Source organism: Hemitrygon akajei, chromosome 16 (assembly GCF_048418815.1).
Source record: "Hemitrygon akajei chromosome 16, sHemAka1.3, whole genome shotgun sequence".
Lineage (NCBI taxonomy): Eukaryota > Metazoa > Chordata > Chondrichthyes > Myliobatiformes > Dasyatidae > Hemitrygon > Hemitrygon akajei.
In genome coordinates, this window is record NC_133139.1 from 1,735,760 (window position 1) to 1,756,964 (window position 21,205).

The 21,205-nt window shown below is 44.6% G+C and overlaps 1 protein-coding gene across 3 annotated transcripts in view; it reads right to left on the minus strand.

Annotated features, from left to right (window-relative positions):
• Positions 1 to 565: 565 nt before the first annotated feature.
• Positions 566 to 21,205, minus strand: part of rfxank (regulatory factor X-associated ankyrin-containing protein) — a 37,308-nt gene continuing 16,668 nt past the window's right edge. For 2 of the 3 annotated variants that reach the window (XM_073068070.1, XM_073068069.1), the window contains 7 exons: positions 19,846 to 19,965; positions 19,242 to 19,307; positions 16,851 to 16,951; positions 10,025 to 10,150; positions 8,233 to 8,299; positions 6,095 to 6,175; positions 566 to 899 (listed from right to left, as the gene is read on the minus strand). In XM_073068070.1, the coding sequence (XP_072924171.1) occupies positions 844 to 899; positions 6,095 to 6,175; positions 8,233 to 8,299; positions 10,025 to 10,150; positions 16,851 to 16,951; positions 19,242 to 19,307; positions 19,846 to 19,965 (617 nt within the window). In that variant the 3' untranslated portion in view covers positions 566 to 843. The remainder of the gene's footprint in view (positions 900 to 6,094; positions 6,176 to 8,232; positions 8,300 to 10,024; positions 10,151 to 16,850; positions 16,952 to 19,241; positions 19,308 to 19,845; positions 19,966 to 21,205) is intronic. The other variant, XM_073068071.1, reaches the window with a different exon arrangement.

The following is a 21,205-nucleotide window of genomic DNA, read 5'->3' on the forward strand; positions in this document are numbered from 1 at the left end:
GTCAGTGTCTGGCTTGTTGGGATTCAGGTGTGGGTGGGGATACAAAGATTTTATTTAGAGATGCAGTCTGGTAACAGGCCCTTCCAGCCCAGCAAGCTTCACTGCCCAATTACACCCACGTGACCAATTAACCTACTAACCTGTACGTCTTTGAAATGTGGGAAGAAACCAACATGGTCACAGGAGAACATACGTACTCCTTACAGACAGTGGCAAATTTGAACCCGTGTTGCTGGTGCTGAAATAGCATTACACTAATCGCTCCATTACTGTGCTGCCCACATGTACACCATGCAGATTGCCACTTGGTGGCTGCAACATATCACTTGTGGTATCCAAGAACAGAGAGAAACATGGTTGTCCAGCTATTTCTCTGGCTAGGTTATTAGATGGATGTGAGTCAAATGGAGGAAACTGGGACTGAGTGGACACTGGTCAGCATGGAGTCAATAGGCCAAAGGGCCTGTATCCGTGCTGTATTGTTTTCTATAACACATGGAAATATCAAAGAGCATGCAACTCCCTGGCTGTAATCTAGAAATATATCACAACAGAACTGGGGGAGGCATATTAAAAAAAATAAACTTTAATGTCTTGTTTGCATGTTAGAAATCTGCAGGTTGCCTTCTCCAGACCAGTGCCAAACAACAGACATTTGCCACCAGTTAACAGTCTAACTGCTCCTGCACTGCACAAAGCACTGTGATCCAGCAGGTTCACGGCCAGTTGATTCCATTTCATCCACAACAGACGACAGCCATGGGAGGGTGCTGGTAGGCTGTAGGCTGGGAGTAACGGCAAGATCGTCATTGCCACCCTGGGGGTCGACCACTTGCACTGTGATTATTCTTTGCTGTTCTGGAGCAGCTTCAGTACATGATTTTCAATTACTTGCTGGACTGTAAAACAATGAACAAGGTGCAAGATTCATAAAAACAAGCCACAACAGTGTGCCAAGTACCACGCACCGGTCCAGCACGAGTTAGATATATTGACAGACCTTGCGCCTCAAATCAGAGGGCGGTGCTGGTGGATGGGGGTTATTCTGACTGCATGTCTGTTCCACATGGATCAACACTACAGCACAGTACAGCCCTTCAGCCATGATGTGCCAACAATCTAACCCTTCCCTCCCACATAACCCTCCAGTTTTCTATCGTCCATACCTCTAAGAATCTCTTAAATGTCCCTAATGTATCGGACTCTGCCACCACTTCTGACATCCCTCCTATACTTTCCCCTAATCACCTTACAATTATGCCTTCTTGTACCAGCCATCTCCACCCTGGGAAAAGGTCTCTGGCTGTCCATTTGATTAATGCTTCTTATACACAAAAGATTTTAGCAAGCTTGTCAAAAGCTGAGAAACAGGACCTCCAGGGTAGGAATCTCTAGATCACTGCCTCTGCCATGTGCCAGTGAGGGTAACAATAGGATTACTTGATTGGCGAATGCGTGGTAGAGGAACTGGTGCAGGATTCAGGGGTTCAGATTTATGGATCATTGGGATCTCTTCTGGGGAAGGTATGACATGCACAAAAGAAGGGGTTACACCTAAACCTGAGAGGGTCCAATATCTTTGCAAGCAGGGAAGTTGGTTGGATAGATTTGGAGTAACTTGGCAGGAGGATGAGAATAAGAGTGATAGTGCTGAAGATGAGGTAGTTGGTTTACAAACAGAGACACCTAGTAAGGAGAGGCTGATGATAGGGCAAAATTGCAGTCAACAGGATGAGTTGCAACATAAGAGGTAAAGTCAAAATTGAAAAGGGTGAATACAGGACTGAAGGTGTTATCACAAAATCTGCAGATGCTGGAAATCCAAGCAACACACACAAAATGCTGGAGAAACACCGCAGGCCAGGTAGCATCTGTGGAAAGGAGTAAACAGTCAATGTTCAGGACAGAAGAAAATAGTTGAGAAGTCAGAATAAGAAGGTGGGGAAAGCGGAGGAAGAAATAAAAGGTAGTAGGTGATAGGTGAAACCAGGAGAAGGGGAGGGTTGAAGTAAAGAGCTGAGAAGTTGATTGGTGAAAGAAATGAAGGGAGAATCTGATAGGAGAGGACAGAAGGCCATGGAAGAAAGGGAAAGGGGAGGAGCACCAGAGGGAGGTAAGGAGATAGGGTGAGAGAGGGAAAATGGTGAAAGGGTAGGGGGCAATTACCAGAAATTCGAGAAATCGATGTTCATGCCATCAGATTGCAGCTACCCAGGCAGAATATAAAACGTTGCTCCGGCAACCCAAGTGTGGCTTCATCGTGGCAGTAGAGCAAGGCATGGACTGACATGTTGGAACGGGAAGTAGATTTGAAATGGGTGGCCACTGGGAGATCCAACTTTTTCTGGCAGTTGGAGCATTGGTGATCAGCGAAGCGGACTCGCAATCTACGTCGGGTCTCACCAATATACAGGAGGTCACACCGGAAGCAGCAGATACAGTAGATCACCCCAAAGGTGAAGTGTCGCCTCACCTGGAAGAACTGTTTGGGGCCCAGAATGGTAGTGAGGGAGGTGGCATAGGGACAGGTGTTGCTCTTGTTCTGCTTGATGTTATATTTGAATGTGCACAGTATACACATATGTATATATGTATACACATAAGTATATACACTAGGCCTCATATGGAGCCAGTGATCATTAATGGAGAATGTGTGGAGCAGGTTAAGACCTACAAGTATCTGGGAGTACAGTTAGACGAGAAGCTAGACTGGACTGCCAACACAGATGCCTTGTGCAGGAAGGCACAGAGTCGACTGTACTTCCTTAGAAGGTTGGCGTCATTCAATGTCTGTAGTGAGATGCTGAAGATGTTCTATAGGTCAGTTGTGGAGAGCGCCCTCTTCTTTGTGGTGGCGTGTTGGGGAGGAAGCATTAAGAAGAGGGACGCCTCACGTCTTAATAAGCTGGTAAGGAAGGCGGGCTCTGTCGTGGGCAAAGTGCTGGAGAGTTTAACATCGGTAGCTGAGCGAAGGGCGCTGAGTAGGCTACGGTCAATTATGGAAAACTCTGAACATCTTCTACATAGCACCATCCAGAGACAGAGAAGCAGTTTCAGCGACAGGTTACTATCGATGCAATGCTCCTCAGACAGGATGAAGAGGTCAATACTCCCCAATGCCATTAGGCTTTACAATTCTACCGCCAGGACTTAAGAACTTTTTAAAAGCTATTATTAATGCTTTTTGAGATAGTGATTTAGATGCATATCATATTTTTTACTGAGTTAAGTATTGTATGTAATTAGTTTTGCTACAACAAGTGTATGGGACATTGGAAAAAAGTTGAATTTCCCCATGGGGATGAATAAAGTATCTATCTATCTATCTATCTATCTACAGAATAAGGTAGATGAACTTGTAGCACAGTTACAGATTGGCAGGTAGAATGATGTAGGCATTACTGAATTATGGCTGAAAGAAGATAATAGCTGGGAGCTTAATGTTCAAGGATACACATTGCATTGAAAGGACAAGCAGGAAGTCAGAGAGGGTGGCTCTGTTGGTAAAAATGAAACCAAATCATTAGAAAGAGGTGACATAGGGTTGGAAGGAGTTGAATTATTGTCAATAGAGCTAAGGTTCTGCAAGGGTGAAAAGACCTTGATGGGAATTATATACAGACCCCAAACAGTAGTAACGATGTGGTATACAAATTACAACAGGAGATAGAAATTGCATGCCAAAAAGGCAATGTTAAGAGTATTCATGGGGGATTTCAATGTGCAGGTACATTGGGAAAATCAGGCTGATGTTGGATTCCAAAGTGGGGAATTTCTAGAATCCCTACAAGATGGCTTTTTAGAACAGTTTGTGGTTGAGCCCACAAGGGGATCAGCAATGCTGGATTGGGTGTTGTGCAAAGAACCAGAATTGATTAGAGAGCTTAAGATAAAAGAACCCTTAGGGGTAAGTGAATATAATATGATCAAATTCACCCTGAAATTTGAGTAGGAGAAGCTAATGTCAGATGTATCAGCATTACAGTGGAGTAAAGGCAATTACAGAGACACGAGAGAGGAGTTGGCCAGCATTGATTGGAAAATAACACTGGCAGGGATGACAGCAGAGCAGCAATAGCTGGAATTTCTGGAAGCAATTCGGAAGGCACAGGATATCTACATCCCAAAGAGGAGGAAGTATTCCAAAGGCAAGATGACATAACTGTGGCTAACAAGAGAAGTCAAAGTCAACATTAAAGCCAAAGACAGGGCATATCATAAAGCAAAAATCTGTGCGAAACTAGAGGATTGGGAAGCTTATAAAAACCAAAAGAAGGCAACTAAAAAAATCATTAAGAAGATAAAGATGGAAGACACTAGCAGTATAGTGCAAGTTCCATATGTCAGGGGTCACAAAGAGCGTGATGTTACCATTACTAGGGAGAAAGTTCTTGGGGATCAGATGGTGTACATCCTAGGGTTCCGAAAGAGATAGCTGAAGAGATTATGGAGGCACTGGATTCTGGAACGGTTGTGGAAGACTGGAAAATTACAAATGTCACTCCACTCTTCAAGAGAGGCAGAGAAGGGAATTTGCAGGCTAGTTAGTCTGACCCCAGTGATTGGGAATATGTTGGATTTGATTGTTAAGGATGTGGCTGTACTTGGAAGCACATGATAAAATAAGCCATAGTCAGCATGGTTTTCTTAAAAGAAAATCTTGCCTGACAAATGTTGGAATTCTTTGAAGAGATAACAAGCAGGGTAGACAAAGGAGAATAGGTAATGCTGTGTACTTGCACTTTCAGGAGGCCTTTGACAAGGTGCCACACATAAGGCTGCTTAACAAATTGTATTACAGTATTGATATTACAAGGAAGATTCTAGCATGGATAAAGCAGAGGCTGATTGGCAGGAGGAAAAAAGAGGGAATAAAGGAAGCATTTTCTGGTTGACTGCCAGTGACTAGTGGTGTTCCACAGGGGTCTGTTTTGGAAGTGATTCTTTTTATGTTTTATGTCAATGATTTGGATTATGGAATTGATGGCTTTGTTGCAAAGTTTGCAGATGATATGGAGAAATGTGGAGGGGCAGGTAGTTTTGAGGAAGTAGAGAGGCTACAGAAGGACTTAAACATATTAGAAGAATGAGCAAAGAAGTGGCAGATGAAATACTGTGTTGGGAAGTGTAAGGTCATGCACTTTGGTAGAGGATATGAAAGGGTTAATTATTTTCTAAATAGAAAGAAAATACAAAAATCTGAAACACAAAGGGACTTGGGAGTCCTTGTGCAGGATTCCCTAAAGGTTCATTTGCAGGTTGAGTCGTGGTGAGGAAGGCAAATGCAATATTAGCATTCATTTCAAGATATAAAAGGATGGTAACGTTGAGACTTTATAAAACACTAGTGAGGCCTCACTTGGAGTATTGTGAGCAGGACTGGACCCCTCATCTTAGAAAGGATGTGCTGAAACTGGAGAGGGTTCAAAGGAGGTTCATGAAAATGATTCCAGGATTGAACAGATGGTCATACAGAGTGTTTGATGGCTTTGGCCCTGTTTACACTGGAATTCAGAAGAATGAGGGGTGACCCAATTGAAGCCTATCGAATGGTGGAAGGCACTGATAGAGTGGATGTGGAGAAGATGTTTCCTATAGTGGGAGAGTCCAAGACCAGAGGACAAAGCCTCAGAATAGAAGGCAGTCCTGTTAGAAGGGAGATGAGGAGAAATTTCTTTAGGATAGATTCTTGATTGGTCAGGGCATGAAGGGATACGGGGGAAAGCAGAAGATTGGGACTGAGCGGAAAATTGGATCAGCCACGATTAAAGGTAGAGACAAACTCAATGGGCCCAATCACCTAATTCTGCTCCTCTATCTTGTTGCAGACCATAAGACCATAAAAATAAATTAATGTCACTGATTCTTCAACTATTACAACTGGACAACCAGGACAAATTGTGGAAGAGCTTGTGATAGCCTTTCATTGATGCCTTTTTGACTGGATGCCTACAACAAGTAGCCCCGGGGACTTTGGATTTTATGGAGCATCTGTTGGGACTCACGGAAGAGCAGCATGGAAACGGCGGGGGGAGCGGTGGAAGTGGAAATAAAGAATCTGGGTAAGATTGCAGAAAGGACATGAAGGACTTGCCTTTCTTGAAGCCCAGAGCTACAGCCAGATCCATCGGACTGTATCCAGAATCCGCCTCCATCGTCAGATCCGCACCCCTGGCTGTCGGAAGAGCAAGAAACAACACAGAGTGCGGCCTTAGATTAGAATACATTGGAACATCAAAACATACGGTGAAATTCATTGTCTGCATCAATGACCAACACAGGAAACTATGCTGGGGGGAGGGAGCCAACGTGTCGCCACAGTTCCAGTGCCAACCCAGCATTCCCACAACTTACTAACCCTAATCCGTTCATCATTGATAAACTCACAGGTAATCCACGTGGTCATGGCGAGATCATACAAACTACTTAAGAATATCCAGAATTCAACCCTGACCACTGGTGCTGTAAAGCATTACGCTAACTGCTACTGTGTCCTCTAGGTTTGCTTCAGAGACTTTAGGTACTTTGGCTTACAATGGAGACACTCACTGGCCACTTTATTAGGAACACCTGCTCATTTATGCAAATATCTAATCAGCCAATCACGTGGCAGCAACTCGATGCATAAAAGCATACAGATGTGGTTAGAAGGTTCAGACCAAACAGAATCAGGAAGAAATGGGATCTAAGTGCCTTTGACCATGAAATGATTGTTTGTGCCAGATGGGGTGGTTTGAGCATTCAGAAACTGCTGAACTCCTGGGATTTTCATGCACAGCAGTCTCTATAGAGTTTACAGAGAGTGGTGCAAAAGTAAAAATAAAAATCCAGTGAGTGTCAGTTCTATAGCAAAAACACCTTCTTAATGAGGAAGGTCAGAGAATGGCCAGACAGGTTGAAACTGACAGGAAGGTGATTTTAGCCAGATGTTAATAGCAGGTATTAGAACCATGGTGTGCAGAAGAGCATCTCTAAACCTTGAACACATCAAATCTTGAAATGGATAGGCAATAGGAGCAGAAGGCCATAAGCGTAGTCAGTGGTACAGGAGGTACCCAATAAGGTGGCGACTGAGTGCACTAGTTCACATGGTGAGAGTCCCCACACAAAGGCAGAATTCAAAATGGGCAACTAAGTTAGACAAAACACTTACAGGAGGTAGGACAGGGCTGCTGAATAAATTATGAAATAGGAAGGAATAAAAAGCATTGAGAAAGTTGAATTTATGAAACAAGAGGGACATCCTCTAGTGAACATCCATTACTGGCCTCTGCTCAGCGCCACCTTTCTACCCTGTGTACATTGGTTTCCTAACACTTTGAAAGTTTAAAGAAAATTTATTGCCAAAGTATGTATATTTCACCAAATACTACCCAATACATTTTCTTGTGAGCATTTTCAGCAAATACAAAGAAACACAAAAGAAGCAATGGGGAAACTACACACTGATTCTACTGTGCATTACATTCTGTGCAAAACCCTCCATCTATAAATCCACTTACCCCCTCCAGCTGTGGTCGTGCCCACGTCTGGAGCTCTCAGTCTCTGACAAGTGTCCAGCCACTCCCCACCACCCCACGGCTTTTCTGGCTAATCAACCCATCCATCATTGTGTCCCCACTCTCTCCCAAACAATGGGTAGGGGGCTCCTTAGTAGCTCATCAGATATGAGTTAGAAAACCTTATTTAAGGTTTTTTTTAATATAAAGGTAATGTTACTGCTGCTGATATTTTCAACAAAGTCACACGAATTACTCCTTCATCCCTGGAGACTCTGGGGAAATCCCAGATATTTCTCTGTGAGAACAGGGAGCTGAAAAACCTCGAACTTTACTTCAACCCCCTTGCGAATGTGCCCCAGTGAGTCAGCTGGTGACACAACAGAGCACACCTGGGGTCTCACAGGTAGATAGGAGAAAACTGGGAGCTGAGGAGCTGTTGAGTTTCAGCACAAACACCCTCTCTCTTATTGCCTTCTCCTCACTCCTCTGCTCTCGCTAGCCCTTCAACTACCTGCTGTGGTTTCCCTCATGCTTACCCCTCACCTCACCACAAACGACACGATTATTCACAACCATCGTACCTTTCTGTGCCAACAGCAGCTCTTTCCAGCTGTTCCACAAGATACCTGACTCACTCCACAGTTCTCAACTACTGCTGGTCAGGAACTCCTTTAGGAATCCTCCAAGAACCATGATACCCTCTCCCGCTCAACAATTGATTCACACATACCCAGCAGAGCTTCCACACACCGCACGTGGTTCCCGTGTACAGCATACAGCAATGGTGTGCCTCCATTCTGCGGGAAAGAAAAGCTTGTGTTCACCGAGCTCCTTCAACATCCATTTCAGAATCGATCACAGTGGCAACCAGCCAGGTCACACATCTCAAGCATTGTGGCAATGATATTTGTCACGTTATTGGCAAAGATTATTTGTCCATGTACATCGAAACATACAGTGAAATGCATTGTTTTATGCCAAAGACCAACGCAGTCCAGAGATGTGCTAGGGGCAGCCTGTTTCCAGCAGCAACATAGCATACCCACTACCTGCTAACCCTAACAGTTTTGGAATGTGGGAGGTAACTAGAGCACCCGGTGCAAACTATGTGGTCAGAGGTACAAAATACAAACTCCTTACAGACAGTGGCTGGAATTGAACCTGTGTCAGTGACGCTGTAATAGAGCTGGTTGGAATTGAACCCAGGTCGCCTATGCTACTGTGCCATAAACTAATATACAGTTACCATCCCTAATTAAACCTCCCCCCCACCCCAGACCAGGGAACTGTTGGTCCACAAAGCAGAATATGATACTGAAATATCTTGTACCCAAGATACTGGGAGAACACCCAGCCTTTCCCAACAGCAGGATGGTACTTGTTATCATCTGTTGAGGACAGACAAGTCTATGGTTTACCTTCAGCCAATGCTCCCTGAGGATTTTGATACAGGAGCCTCCAGGGCAGGACTTCAACCTTTAATCTTGCTAATCAGAAGCATGAATATCACCAATGCCATATCATAAGCAGCACAGTACAAACTCTTCGGCCCAATATGAATATAGCAACCTTTTAACCTACTCCAAGACTAATCTAACCCTTCCCTCCCACATAACCCTCCATATTTCTGTAATCCATGTGCCTATCTTGGAGTGTCTTAAGTGCCCCTAATGTATCTGCCTCTACCATCACCCTGGCAGGGAGATTGATGCACCCACCACTCTTAAAAAAAACCTACCTGGCATACCCCATACTTTACTCCAGTCACCTTAAAAGTATGTGCTCTCATATTTGCCATTTCTGCCCTGGGACACGTCTCTGGCTGTCCGCTCGATCTGTGCCCCTTATCATCTTGTACACCTCTATAAAATCACCACTCATCCTCCTTCACTCCAAAGAGAAATGTCCTAGCTCGCTCAACCCATCTTCATAAGACATGCTCTCCAATCCAGGCCACATCCTGGTAAACCTCACCCTCTCTAAAGCTTCCACATCCTTCTTATAATGAGGCGACCAGAACTGAACACAATATTTCAAATGTGGTCTTACCAGGGTTTTATCGAGCTGCAACATTACCTCGCCTCTCGAACTCAATCCCAACTAATGAAGGACAACACAGTAAATACTTTCTTAACCAACCCTATCAACTTGTGTGGCAATGTTGAGGGATCCATGAATGTGGATCCTGAGATCTCTCACCATTTGCAGTAAGTGTGAATTAAATACAAGATGCTGTCTGACCTGCCGAGTTCCTCCAGCATCTTGTGCGTGTACCACTGAATTATTTCATTAACTCACACCCATAGATTCGCAGTGGGTAACCTGAAGTGCAGAGTTGGGGATCTAATCGTTCGTACAGTTCCTCTGTAAAAATCCAACTGGCACAAATAAAGGCAGGAACGTTGCCGTGTCAAACAGCTGCTCTTGTCTCCTGGTGCGAACAGCAACGAAATCCGCTCAGCCCCTCATGGTATAACAGAAACAGCATGACCTCTGGCCACGCGGCGCAAGTACTGGCCTACCCAGTCGTAAATGTTGACGTCCACTCCATGTTCAAGGAGCAGCAAGACAATGTCCGTGTAGCCCTGGATGCTGGCCAGAGACAGCGTGCTCTCCCGCTCCTTCGCCAGGATGCTTGGGTCAGCTCCCTGCAACAACAACAGACGCGATCACAGCTCCCGGCAACCTGACTCTGCCCTCTGCACCCATCAGCGATGAGCTCACTCCTTTGCAGCCACCCAAACTGTTCCCCATGAACTAAGGAGAGGTTGAGTGAGCTGGAGGTTTTCTCTTAGAAGCATTAGCAGCAGACCAATCAATTCGAAGAGAGTGTGAGCTTCGCACATGTCAGGGAGAAAAGTTTTTAAAAAGAGTGTATCATGGGGCTCGGCACATTAGCAGTGGACCAATCGATTCACAATTCATTAGCAAGAGCAAATAAAAGTAAAACAAGGCCAAAGCAGAGCAGCCACTGTGTGAGGAGGGGGAACGAAGCTTTGGCGAGGAGGCACAGGGATGTAGCAGGTAGTGGCTGAATAAAATGTCACTAAAATACAGCCAATTAAATAAAGGGATCAGGTGATGTGCTGTAACTGCACGATGTGGTTCCTGGTGAGCACATCTGCAGTGAGTGTTAGCTGCTCAAGGAACTCGGGCTCAAAGTTGATGACCTGCAATCTGAGCTTCAAACACTGTGGCACATCAGAGAGGGGAGAGTTACCTGGATTCCGTTTCAGGAGTTAGTCACAACCATTAGATTAGCTGCCTCAAATTCAGTCTGTGGTTAGGGACAAGAGGGTGTGACTGTGAGTCAGGTGGGTAGTGGGATCCAAGAGACAGTGCTGGAGGAGCCTCAGCCCTTGAGCTTGTCCAACAGGTCTGAGATTCTTGTCCACTGTGTGGATGAGAGTGGGGGCTGTAGGAAGATGAGCAACCTAACTCTGGCTCCGTAGTTCAGGGAGTCATTCAAGAGGGGGGAGAGAAGGGAAATGTAGTGGTAATTGGGGATAGTGTAGTCAGGGGAATAGACAGAGTTCTCCGTCGCGAGGATAGAGCATCCCAAAGGCCGTGTTGACTGCCTGAGGCCCGGGTTTGAGACATCTTATCTGACCTGCAGAGGAATTTGCGGTGGGAGGGGAAAGATCCAGTTGTCGTGGTCCACGTGGGTACCAACGACATGGGTAGATCGAGGAAAGTGGTTCTGCTGACGGAATTTAAGCAGCTAGGAACTAAATTAAAAAGCAGGACCAAAACAATAGTAATCTCTTGTAGTTAGGGATCCTCTTGGAAAGAGTGATCACAGTATGACTGAGTTTCTCATACAAATGGAGGGTGCAATAGTTCAATCTAAAACCAGTGTATTATGCCTAAACAATGGAGACTATAACGAGATGAGGGAGGATTTGGCTAGTGTAGACTGGGAACACAGGCTATATGGTGGGACAGTTGAAGATTTGCAAAGAGATTTTTCACAGTGCTCAAACAAAAGTATATTCCAGTTAAAAGCAAGAACAGTAAGGGTGGGGAGAGCCTGCCTTGGGTAACTAAGGAAATAAAAGAAGGTTTCAAACTAAAAGCTCGTGCTTGCAAAGTCGCCAAGAGTAGTGGAAAAATGGAAGATTGGGAAAACTTTAAAAAGCAACAAAGTACCTTAAGCAAGCAATAAAGAAAGAGAAGGTAGATTATGAAAATGAACTAGCACAAAATATAAAAATGTTTTTTTATAATTATATAAAGCAGAAAAGAGTGGCTAAAGTGAATGTAGGTTCCTTGGAGGAAGAGAAAGGGGAATTGATATTGGGTAATGAGGAAATGACCGAGGCTTTGAATGACTATTTTGTGTCAGTCTTCATGGTGGAGGACACATTTAACATGCCAAAGAGATGTTGTGGATGCAATGGAAGGTCAGGACTTGATACAATAGCCATCACTAAAGAGGTAGTGCTGAGCAAACTTGTGGGCCTGAAGATAGATAAGTCCCCTGGTCCCAATGGAATGCATCCCAGAGTAATGAAAGGAATGGCAGGAGTTATAGTAGAGGCTTTGGTGATGATTTACCAAAATTCTCTTGACTCTGGGCAGGTCCCGACGGATTGGAAGACGGCAAATGTCACACCACTGTTCAAAAAAAGGATGTATGCAAAAGGCAGGTAACTATAGTCCAGTTAGTTTAACATCTGTTGTTGGGAAAATGCTTGAAGCTATCATTAAAGAAGAACTAGTGAAGCATCTGGAAAGAAATGGATCCATCAGCTGGACACAGCATGGATTCAGCAAAGTGATAAAGTTTTAAGGGAATTGGGGAGTATCAGATTCCTGTAAATAATGGTTAAGGTTGAGTCTGTGTATTCTGGTTTGAGAATGGCTGCAGTTTGAGCAGCTGTTGTCTCCTGACTTTTCACACCTTTTGATTTCGTGTTTAAATTTCAACTTTGGGTTAAGTACGGACTATGGCTACATCCACACTAGACCGGATTACTTTGAAAACACCAGTTTCGCGTAAAAACGATAGGCGTCCACACTATGCGTTTTTGAAAATATCTCTATCCACACTGAAACGGAGATTTCGGCAAATCTCCTCCTGCTGCACATGCGCAGGACACATCTACCAAAAACAAGCGACATGTTTGGTGTCAAATCTCGCCGTAAAAGTGTGCGTTTGTGTAGTTACAGACTAGAAAAACTTAAAACGACAGACAGCTGTTGGCTCTCGTGCAGGAGAACTTAAAACTAAAAAAAACAAATACTGGAGTGTATGGCAGCAACCGACAGAGTTCACGGACAGATTGACCCGGCTGATGACGAACATTGAAAAACTGACTAACTCTGTTGCATTAATAAAGCACCTTGTTAAATGTATAAAACACGTCTGCATCAGTGTTATCTTGTATTTCCATACAATGTTACATTAGGCTGTAACACATCTATTGTCAGAGAAGTACTTGCATAAATAGGTAAACCACCTTCATATGAGCAAGGACAGAAAACAGGGCAAAGTGAGTACAGTACACTTATTTATTCAGTAAGTTATGGGTCAAAGTATTTGGTGAATACATTTCTAACTCTTCTGGTTTCAGTCTTGTTGCCATCTGTTCTGAAATTGTTAGGTTGCATTCAAGAAAACAATGAAATAGCGCGCTGCGGTCTAATAGCGTTTTCAGAAGCCATCCACACTGATCTGCCCGAGCAACGTTTTCAAAAATATCCACCTTGGAAAGCGTTTTTGAAAAGCTCCAGTTTCAGGAGACGAAAACGCCATTTTAGTGTGGACGGAGGGTAAAAACGAAGAGAAAAAGCTTCGGTTACGGATTTATCCGGCGTAGTATAGATGTAGCCTATGTCTGCAACTGCAAAGAAGACATCTCCTAGTTTTCACACATTTTGGATTTGACAAAAGCTGGAGATAAGGCAGGGCATTCCTTACATTCCTTTCCTAATTTTGGTAAAGTCTCTTATTATTAAATTCTGCTCTATTTGAGTAGCCGGAATGACTATGGATCTGACTATTCTTTTGTATTGAGATGTTAAAGGATCAATTTGTCCTGCTGACTCTTTGTCTCACTTGCAGGATGTAACAATCTATACTCTGTTTTCTGATTACCTCCACCTGATGTGATTAAATATTCTTTGTCAAGTACGTTTACCTCTGTTTTAGGTGATTAAGTGGCTTTTGTCTCAGACTATCACTGTTGATGGCATTCGTGACAAAGATGGTGTTAAAAAAACTCTATCTCCGTCCTTAGAGAGACTTCGAGTGTCTGATTTTCTGTGAGTGCAGAAGGAGCTCTCGTAGCTTGCTACTAATAAAGGCGGAAAAGAATCAACTGTGATACTTGTTTCATTACATCGGATTGATCACCGTTGACAATTGCAGGTCCTGTTTGACAAACTTGCTGGAGTTCTTTGAGAATATAATGAGCGCAGTGGATAGAGGAGAACACATGGATGTTATAGAACCATAGAACACTACAGCACAGTACAGGCCCTTCAGCCCTCCATGTTGTGCCAACCCAAATAATCCTTTAAAAAAGTACTAAACCCACACTACCTCATAACCTTCCATTTTTCTTTCATCCATGTGCCTGTCTAAGATGCTCTTAAATACCCCTAATGTTTTAGCCTCCACCACCATCCCTGACAAGTCATTCCAGACACTCACAACCCTCTGTGTAAAAAGCTTACCCCTGATGTCTCCCCTAAACTTCCCTCCCTTAATTTTGTACACATGCCCTGGGAAACAGATACTCACTATCCACCCTATCTATGCCTCTCATAATCTTGTAGACCTCTATCAAGTCCCCTCTCATTCTTCTACGCTCCAAAGAGAAAAGTCCCAGCTCTGCTAACCTTGCTTCATATGACTTGTTCTCCAAACCAGGCAACATCCCAGTAAATCTCCTCTGCACCCTCTCTATAGCTTCCACATCCTTCATATAATGAGATGACCAGAATTGAACACAATATTCTAAATGTGGTCTCACCAGAGATTTGTAGAGTTGCAACATGACCTCTCTACTCTTGAACTTAATTGCAACATGACCTCTCTACTCTTGAACTCAAGTTATTTACTTGGATTTCCAGAAGACATTCAATAAGGTGCCACATTAAAGACATCCATAAGATAAGGATGGAAAGAGTTGGGGGTGATGTATTAGCATGGATAGAGGATTGGCTAACTAATAGAAAGCAGAGAGTTGGGATACATGGGTGTTATCTGATTGGCAATCAGTGGTGAGTGGTGTACCACAGGGGTCGGTGCTGGGCCCACAACTGTTCATGATGCACATTAACGATCTGGAAGAGGGGACTGAGTGTAATGTACCCAAGTTTGCTGATAATTCTAAATTGAGTGGAAAAGCAAATTGTGCAGAAGATACGGAGAGTCTGCAGAGAGACAGATAGGTTAAGTGAGTGGGCAAGGGTCTGACAGATGGGAGTACAATGTTGGTAGATGCAAGGTCATCCATTTTGGAAGGAAAAATGTAAGTTCAGTTTATCGTTTAAATGGTAAAAAGTTGCAGCATGCTGCTGTGCAGAGGGATTTGGGAGTGCTTGTGTATGAATCACAAAAGGTTGGTTTGCAGGTGTAGCAGGCTAACAAGAGGGCAAATGGAATGTTGGCCTTCATTGCTAAAGGGATTGAATTTAAGAGCAGGGAGGTTATGCTGCAACTGCACAGGGTACTGGTGAGGCCACACCTGGAGTACTGCGTGCAGTTCTGGTCCTCTTACTTGAGGAAGGATATACTGGCTTTGGAGGCGGTGCAGAGGAGGTTCACCAGGTTGATTCCAGAGATGAGGCGGCTAGACCATGAGGAGAGATTGAGTCACCTGGGACTGTACTCACTGGAATTCACAAGAATGACAGGAGATCTTATAGAAACATATAAAATTATGAAAGGGATAGATAAGATATAGGCAGCAAAGTTGTTTCCACTGGTAGGTGAGACTAGAACTATGGGACATAGCCTCAAGATTCAGGGGAGTAGATTTAGGATGGAGCTGAGGAGAAACTGTTTTTCCCAAAGGGTGATGAATCTGTGGAGTTCTCTGCCCAATGAAGCAGTGGAGGCTACCTCAGTAAATATATTTAATGCAAAGTTGGATAGATTTTTGCTTGATAGGGAAACTAAGGGTTATGGGGAAAAGGTAGGTAGATGGAGATCAGTCTTCTTATTGAATGGCGGAGCAGGCTCAACGGGCTAGACGGCTACTCCTGCTCCTACTTCTTTTGTTCAAAAGATGATGAGAAGTGACTTGATAGAGGTGTACAAGATGATGAGAGGCATTGATACAGTGGATAGTCAGCACCTTTTTTGCAGAGTGGAAATGGCTAATACAAGGGGGCGTGATTGAAGGGAAGAAGAGGGGGATGTCAGAAGTTTTTTTTTTAAAAACACATATAGCGATGGGTGCATGGAACGTGCTGCCGGGGTGGTGATAGGGGCAGATATATGAGGGATGTTTAAGAGACTCTTAGATAGGCAAATGGATAAAAGAAAAATGTAGGGTATGCAGGAGGAAAGTGTTGGATTGATCTTGGAGTAGGTTAAAAACAACATCATAGGCTGAAGTGCCTATACCTGGCTGTACTGTTCTATGCTCTAAGAACAGAGACACACAGGTGGCCGTTTATGGAGTGTAGATACTCCAACAGCATCTCAATCAGCTGAATGATACTTCATTATGGTTTCCTCAGTAGGATGTTTCTGCCAGGATACTGGGGTTGCAATGCACACTCACATAGACAGCTGGATATAATCAGACATAATCAGGTTGCAGTAGTGAGAGATTTCCACTTAACCTGTTTCATCTGGGACCATCCTGATGTAAAAGGGTCAAAGAGAATGGCATTTTTAAAGCAGATCAAGGAGAGGTTTTTAAACCACAGGTAGATATTCCGACTAGGGAAGGGTGGTATTGGACCTGACCTTAGGGAATGTGGTTAAAGTGTCAGTGGAACATCATGAAGACAGCAAACACAAGGATATTATTTTTTATTTAGAAATATGGCATGGAAAAGGCCTTTTGGACTGTGCTGCTAACAACCCCCATTTAACCCTAGGGCAATCCTCGAACAATTTACAAAGACCAATTGACCTTCTAACTGGAACATCTTTTGACTCTGGGAGGAAACCCACCATTCACAGGGAAGACATGAGACTCTTTAGGGAGGACGTGGGGAGTGAACTCCAAACTAGTTAATGCAACAAGGTATGGATGGTCCAGAAATCAAGGCATGGCTTAGGGTGAAGGGCAATTTCAGTATCAGAATGCAGGACTTGGAATGGGCAAATTTCCTTTAAAATGCTGTGTGGTGGAATCCCTGATTCTGTTCCTGTGGTCTCACCATCTCCAGCAGAAACCTCACGACAGCGATCTCTCCAAACGCTGCAGCCCACATTAGTGGTGTGAAGCCCCGCTCGTCTGGCGCGTTGAGTAGCGAGCTCCCTGACAGACAGAGGAGAAAGCTGGTGTAAGCAGTAGTTTTTAACCGTGACCAAACTCAGCCCAGCAAACCTCTCTGTCCTGGCACTAACTGGTAAAAAAAAACAAATATTGAAGAGCAAGTGGTTACTGTCAGTCAATGAGGTTAGTAGCTATCGAATAAATAGGGACGGGGCAACAGCAACACACATTTACACCATTCACACCTCAGACCTCTTCTACTATTCAACCAGACATCAGTTAAAGTCCACTTTAAATCCATCAATATATTTTGTATTAGAAACGTTCAAAATTAATAGTAGTGTAGCGCACGGTATTGGATCAAAAGAGACCATTCTGTCCCAGTAATCCACAGCAAGCAGCAGGCACTCTGTCACAACATCCAACAAGATCCTCTATGGGTAAACAAGCGTACACCCAGACACTTCTCAGATGTTTGTTTCCATCCGCAGGGACCCAGTCTATCACAGGAAAAGCTCTCTCCCACCACTGAGCACATCTACAAGAAGCGCTGTCACAAGAAAGCAACCTCCGTCAAAGTTCCCCACCATTCAGGCCATGCTCTCTTCTTGCTACCACCACTGGGCAGGAAATTCAGGAGCTTTAGGTCCCACACCACCACGTTCAGAAACAGTTATGACCCTACAACCATCAGGTTCCTGAACCAGCGTGGACAACTTCACCTCACCTCTACTCTGAACTGACTCTACAACCTATGGACTCACTTTCAAGGACTCTACAATTCACGTTCTCAGTCTTATTTATTTATTTATATTATTATTATTTACATAACTTGTCTTTTGCATACTGGTCGTTTGTCAGTCCTTGTTACTTACAGCTTTTCATAAGCTATTGCATTCTATTTTCCTGTGAATGCCCACAAGAAAATAAATCTCGAGGTTGAATGTGGTGACATATATGTACTTCAATAATAAATTTACTTTGACTTTGCATTTATGGAACAAATTGAAAATTTCTCACTCAGTTCTTTAAGACAACTAAACTTTAAAATCTCACCCTCTACCAATGGGGTCAGAGACCAACTGAAGTCAAAGACCATCACCTTAATCACAGGAAAAAGAGCATTGGTAATACATGGGGGGAGGAGGATATCTGGGCCTCTGAGTACATTCTGTCATTAAGATCATGGCAGATCTAGAACCCAGGATCACAGTCTCAGAAAAAAGGGAGGTGGTTTAGGACCGAGGTGGTGAGAAATTCCCTCAGCTAGAGGGAATGGGAATTTTGGAATTCTCCACCCCAGAGGCTGAGTTACAGAGTTCCCTCACACCTGAATTAAACTGACCAACTGGTGTGCTGGGATTTGAACAGATGATCATTGGTAATTGGTTTACTGTTATCAAATATACTGAGATATAATGAATAACTTCACTTAGCTTGCAATCCAGACAGATCAACTCAAAACATGTATGTAGAGGTATTAGAAAGGAAAAGACAATAGCAGATTGTAGAATATATGCTACAGTTACTCTTACAGAGGAAGCCTAGTGCAAGCAAACAACGAACAAGGGCCACAGCACAGTCAAGAGTTTGTTTTTATTGCCTTAAGAAATGTTTAGAGGGAAATGGACCTGGGGATGAACCCAGGAAGATTAAGGATTAGCTTTATTTGTTGTATGTACTGTGAAATACAGTACGTGGTTTGCATTAATGACCAATACAGTCTGAGGATGCGCTTGGGGAGCCTGCCAAGTGTTGCCATGCTTCCAGTGCCAACACTGCTTGACCACAGCTCACAGCCTAACCTGTAAGTCTTTTTCATGCTGTCATGTGGGAAGACACTGGAACAACCAGACATGGGGAAAATGTACAAACATGTTACAGACAGCAGCAGGAATTGAATTCTGATTGCTAAAGCTGTAGGCACCTTAGTCACCTGTTTCCATGTGCCTAATTCCACGATTGACAACTGTCCAGACTGCTGGACACTGAACTAGTAACTTACCTGTTACAGCACTGCACGCCTCCTCAATAATGTCTTGACATATGGCTCTGGTACCCTACTATGTAGAGGAAAGCTATGCTTTTCAAAGATCTTTCTTGCCTGGACTGTCTGCACACCACCTGTAAACTAAACTTGCCTGGACCTCATCTCAACCCTTGCCTTGCCACAACTTCCACACCACCCGACTGAGAGCTTCCTACAACTGCACCAGGAAAGCCTCATTACCCGAGTTATCAAAGTGCAGTATTTTCAACTCCAGGACTTGATGAAAATTCCCAGTGATGGTGTGATCACAAGAATTCAGCTCGAGATGATATTGTCACTCACCTTGCTGCAGGCAGGAACTGAGCTGGGAAAGATCTCCCTGTGCCGCTAACTGATGAATGGACAGAGCTGCGAAGCAGGAAATGCACTGGTCATTCTGAGCAATGGGGTCATGGGACAGTCAGATTTTAAAAAGACTTGGCCCATATCCACTTCAGTTAAATCTCTCCTTCCAGACTCAGCCCAAACGCAGAGTAATCATTAATACTCAGACCCCCCCGCCAACAACCTGGTGTTAGAACCCACATCCCCACCCTTCGCAACACGTCTGTACTCTGCCCCGGGGCCGTGTTACACCAGCCCTTGGGGCTATGTAAAGCAATCTCTAACAAACCCAGAGCTGTGCATGCTCAGCTCTGCCCAAACCTGCTGTCTAAGCACAATGCCGCACCTTGCATCCATGCAGAACAAGCCCCGCCCAGATGCTGAATCATAAGGTAATGTGCAGCAGGCTTTACGCAGAACCTTGGGGCTGTATACATCACATCCCACCCCCAACCCCCAGTGCTGAACATCAGTGCCATCCAACACATCTCTGACCGCAGGCACATATGGGGAGGGGGGGGGGGGGGGGAGTTTTAGGGACCAACCGTCTGTGGGTACTCACTGTCCAAGTTGGCCGGGACGGACGAAGGTTCATTCCCTCGTTGTCGGTTGGTGAGTGCTGTGGCGAACTTGTGAGAGGGGCTCGCTTTGTCCCGGGGCAACAACGGTGTGGCAGTAGCTTCTGATGAAAGAGCAGAATCCCCGAGGGGGAGGTCAAAGACACAGACACAGGGATGTGGTGACAGGTCAGTGCACAGACACAGCACTGTAGAGACAGACACAAGATGGGTTGGGGGGAGTCAGTGCACAGAGGGCTGGGGAGACACTCTGTCAGCACCCAGCCCAATGGATCACAGACCCAGAGATACACAACGTCCTGCTCTTCCAACAGAAGCAGAATCACAGCTCCACCCCTGACCAGACTCCCAACAGAGGCCGGATCTCTGCCCACTACTGGTAAACAATACTCGTCATCTCTGGTAAACCCCTGGAGATGGGCAGCCTAGCCCAGAGGATTTGGAGCCTGGGCCCATCATCCGGGCAATGTTTCAACCTCTCCATTGGATCCTCGCTGTTACAGTAACTCTACAAACGCAGACTATTGTTGCAGCACGGCCCGAAACTTTGTTTAAGATCACATCTGTATCGAGATCCCAAAGAAACAACTGTTTCCAGGAACAAACTTCTGGTTTGAGGGGAAGGGGTGGTGGACAGACTGACACAGGGCTTCTCCCTCCACACCACTGACAACTACATCCCCCCAGATGCTGCCCTGTCACAGCGTGTGCTTCAGTTCCTGCTCTGGGCCCTCAAGTGTCACAAAACTACTGATTCCATCATCCTAATCATTGACATTTAACATGAAAAGATGGCAGAGATGGGAAAAGAGGCCAAATCATTGGGTATATTATACACCTGGGGTACCTAAACGTTTTTATGCCATGGACCAATACCATTAAGCAAGGGGTCCATGGACCCCAGGTTTGGAGTCCCTGTTATACACAACTATTGATGGCAGGATTTCAGATGGCAACAAGGAGGCAGACAGGAGCGAGATAGATCAGCTGGTTGACAGATGTCACAGCAACAGCCTTGCACTCAACATCAGTATGATCAAAGAATTGATTGTGGACTTCAGGAAGGATAAGGCGAGGGAAAACACAGTAGTCCTCATCAAGGGATCAGAAGTGGAAAGGGTGAACGTGGAAAGTGGAAAGAAAAGGAAGCTATATGTACAACACGCTGGAGGAACTCAGCAGGTCGGGCAACATCCGTGAAAACGGTCAATGTTTCAGGCCGAGACCCTTCGTCCCGAAACACTGACTGTTTCCACGGATGCTACCAGACCTGCTGAGTTCCTTGAGCATGTTGTACGTGTTGCTTTGACCCCAGCATCTGCAGTGTACTTTGTGTTTAAGAAA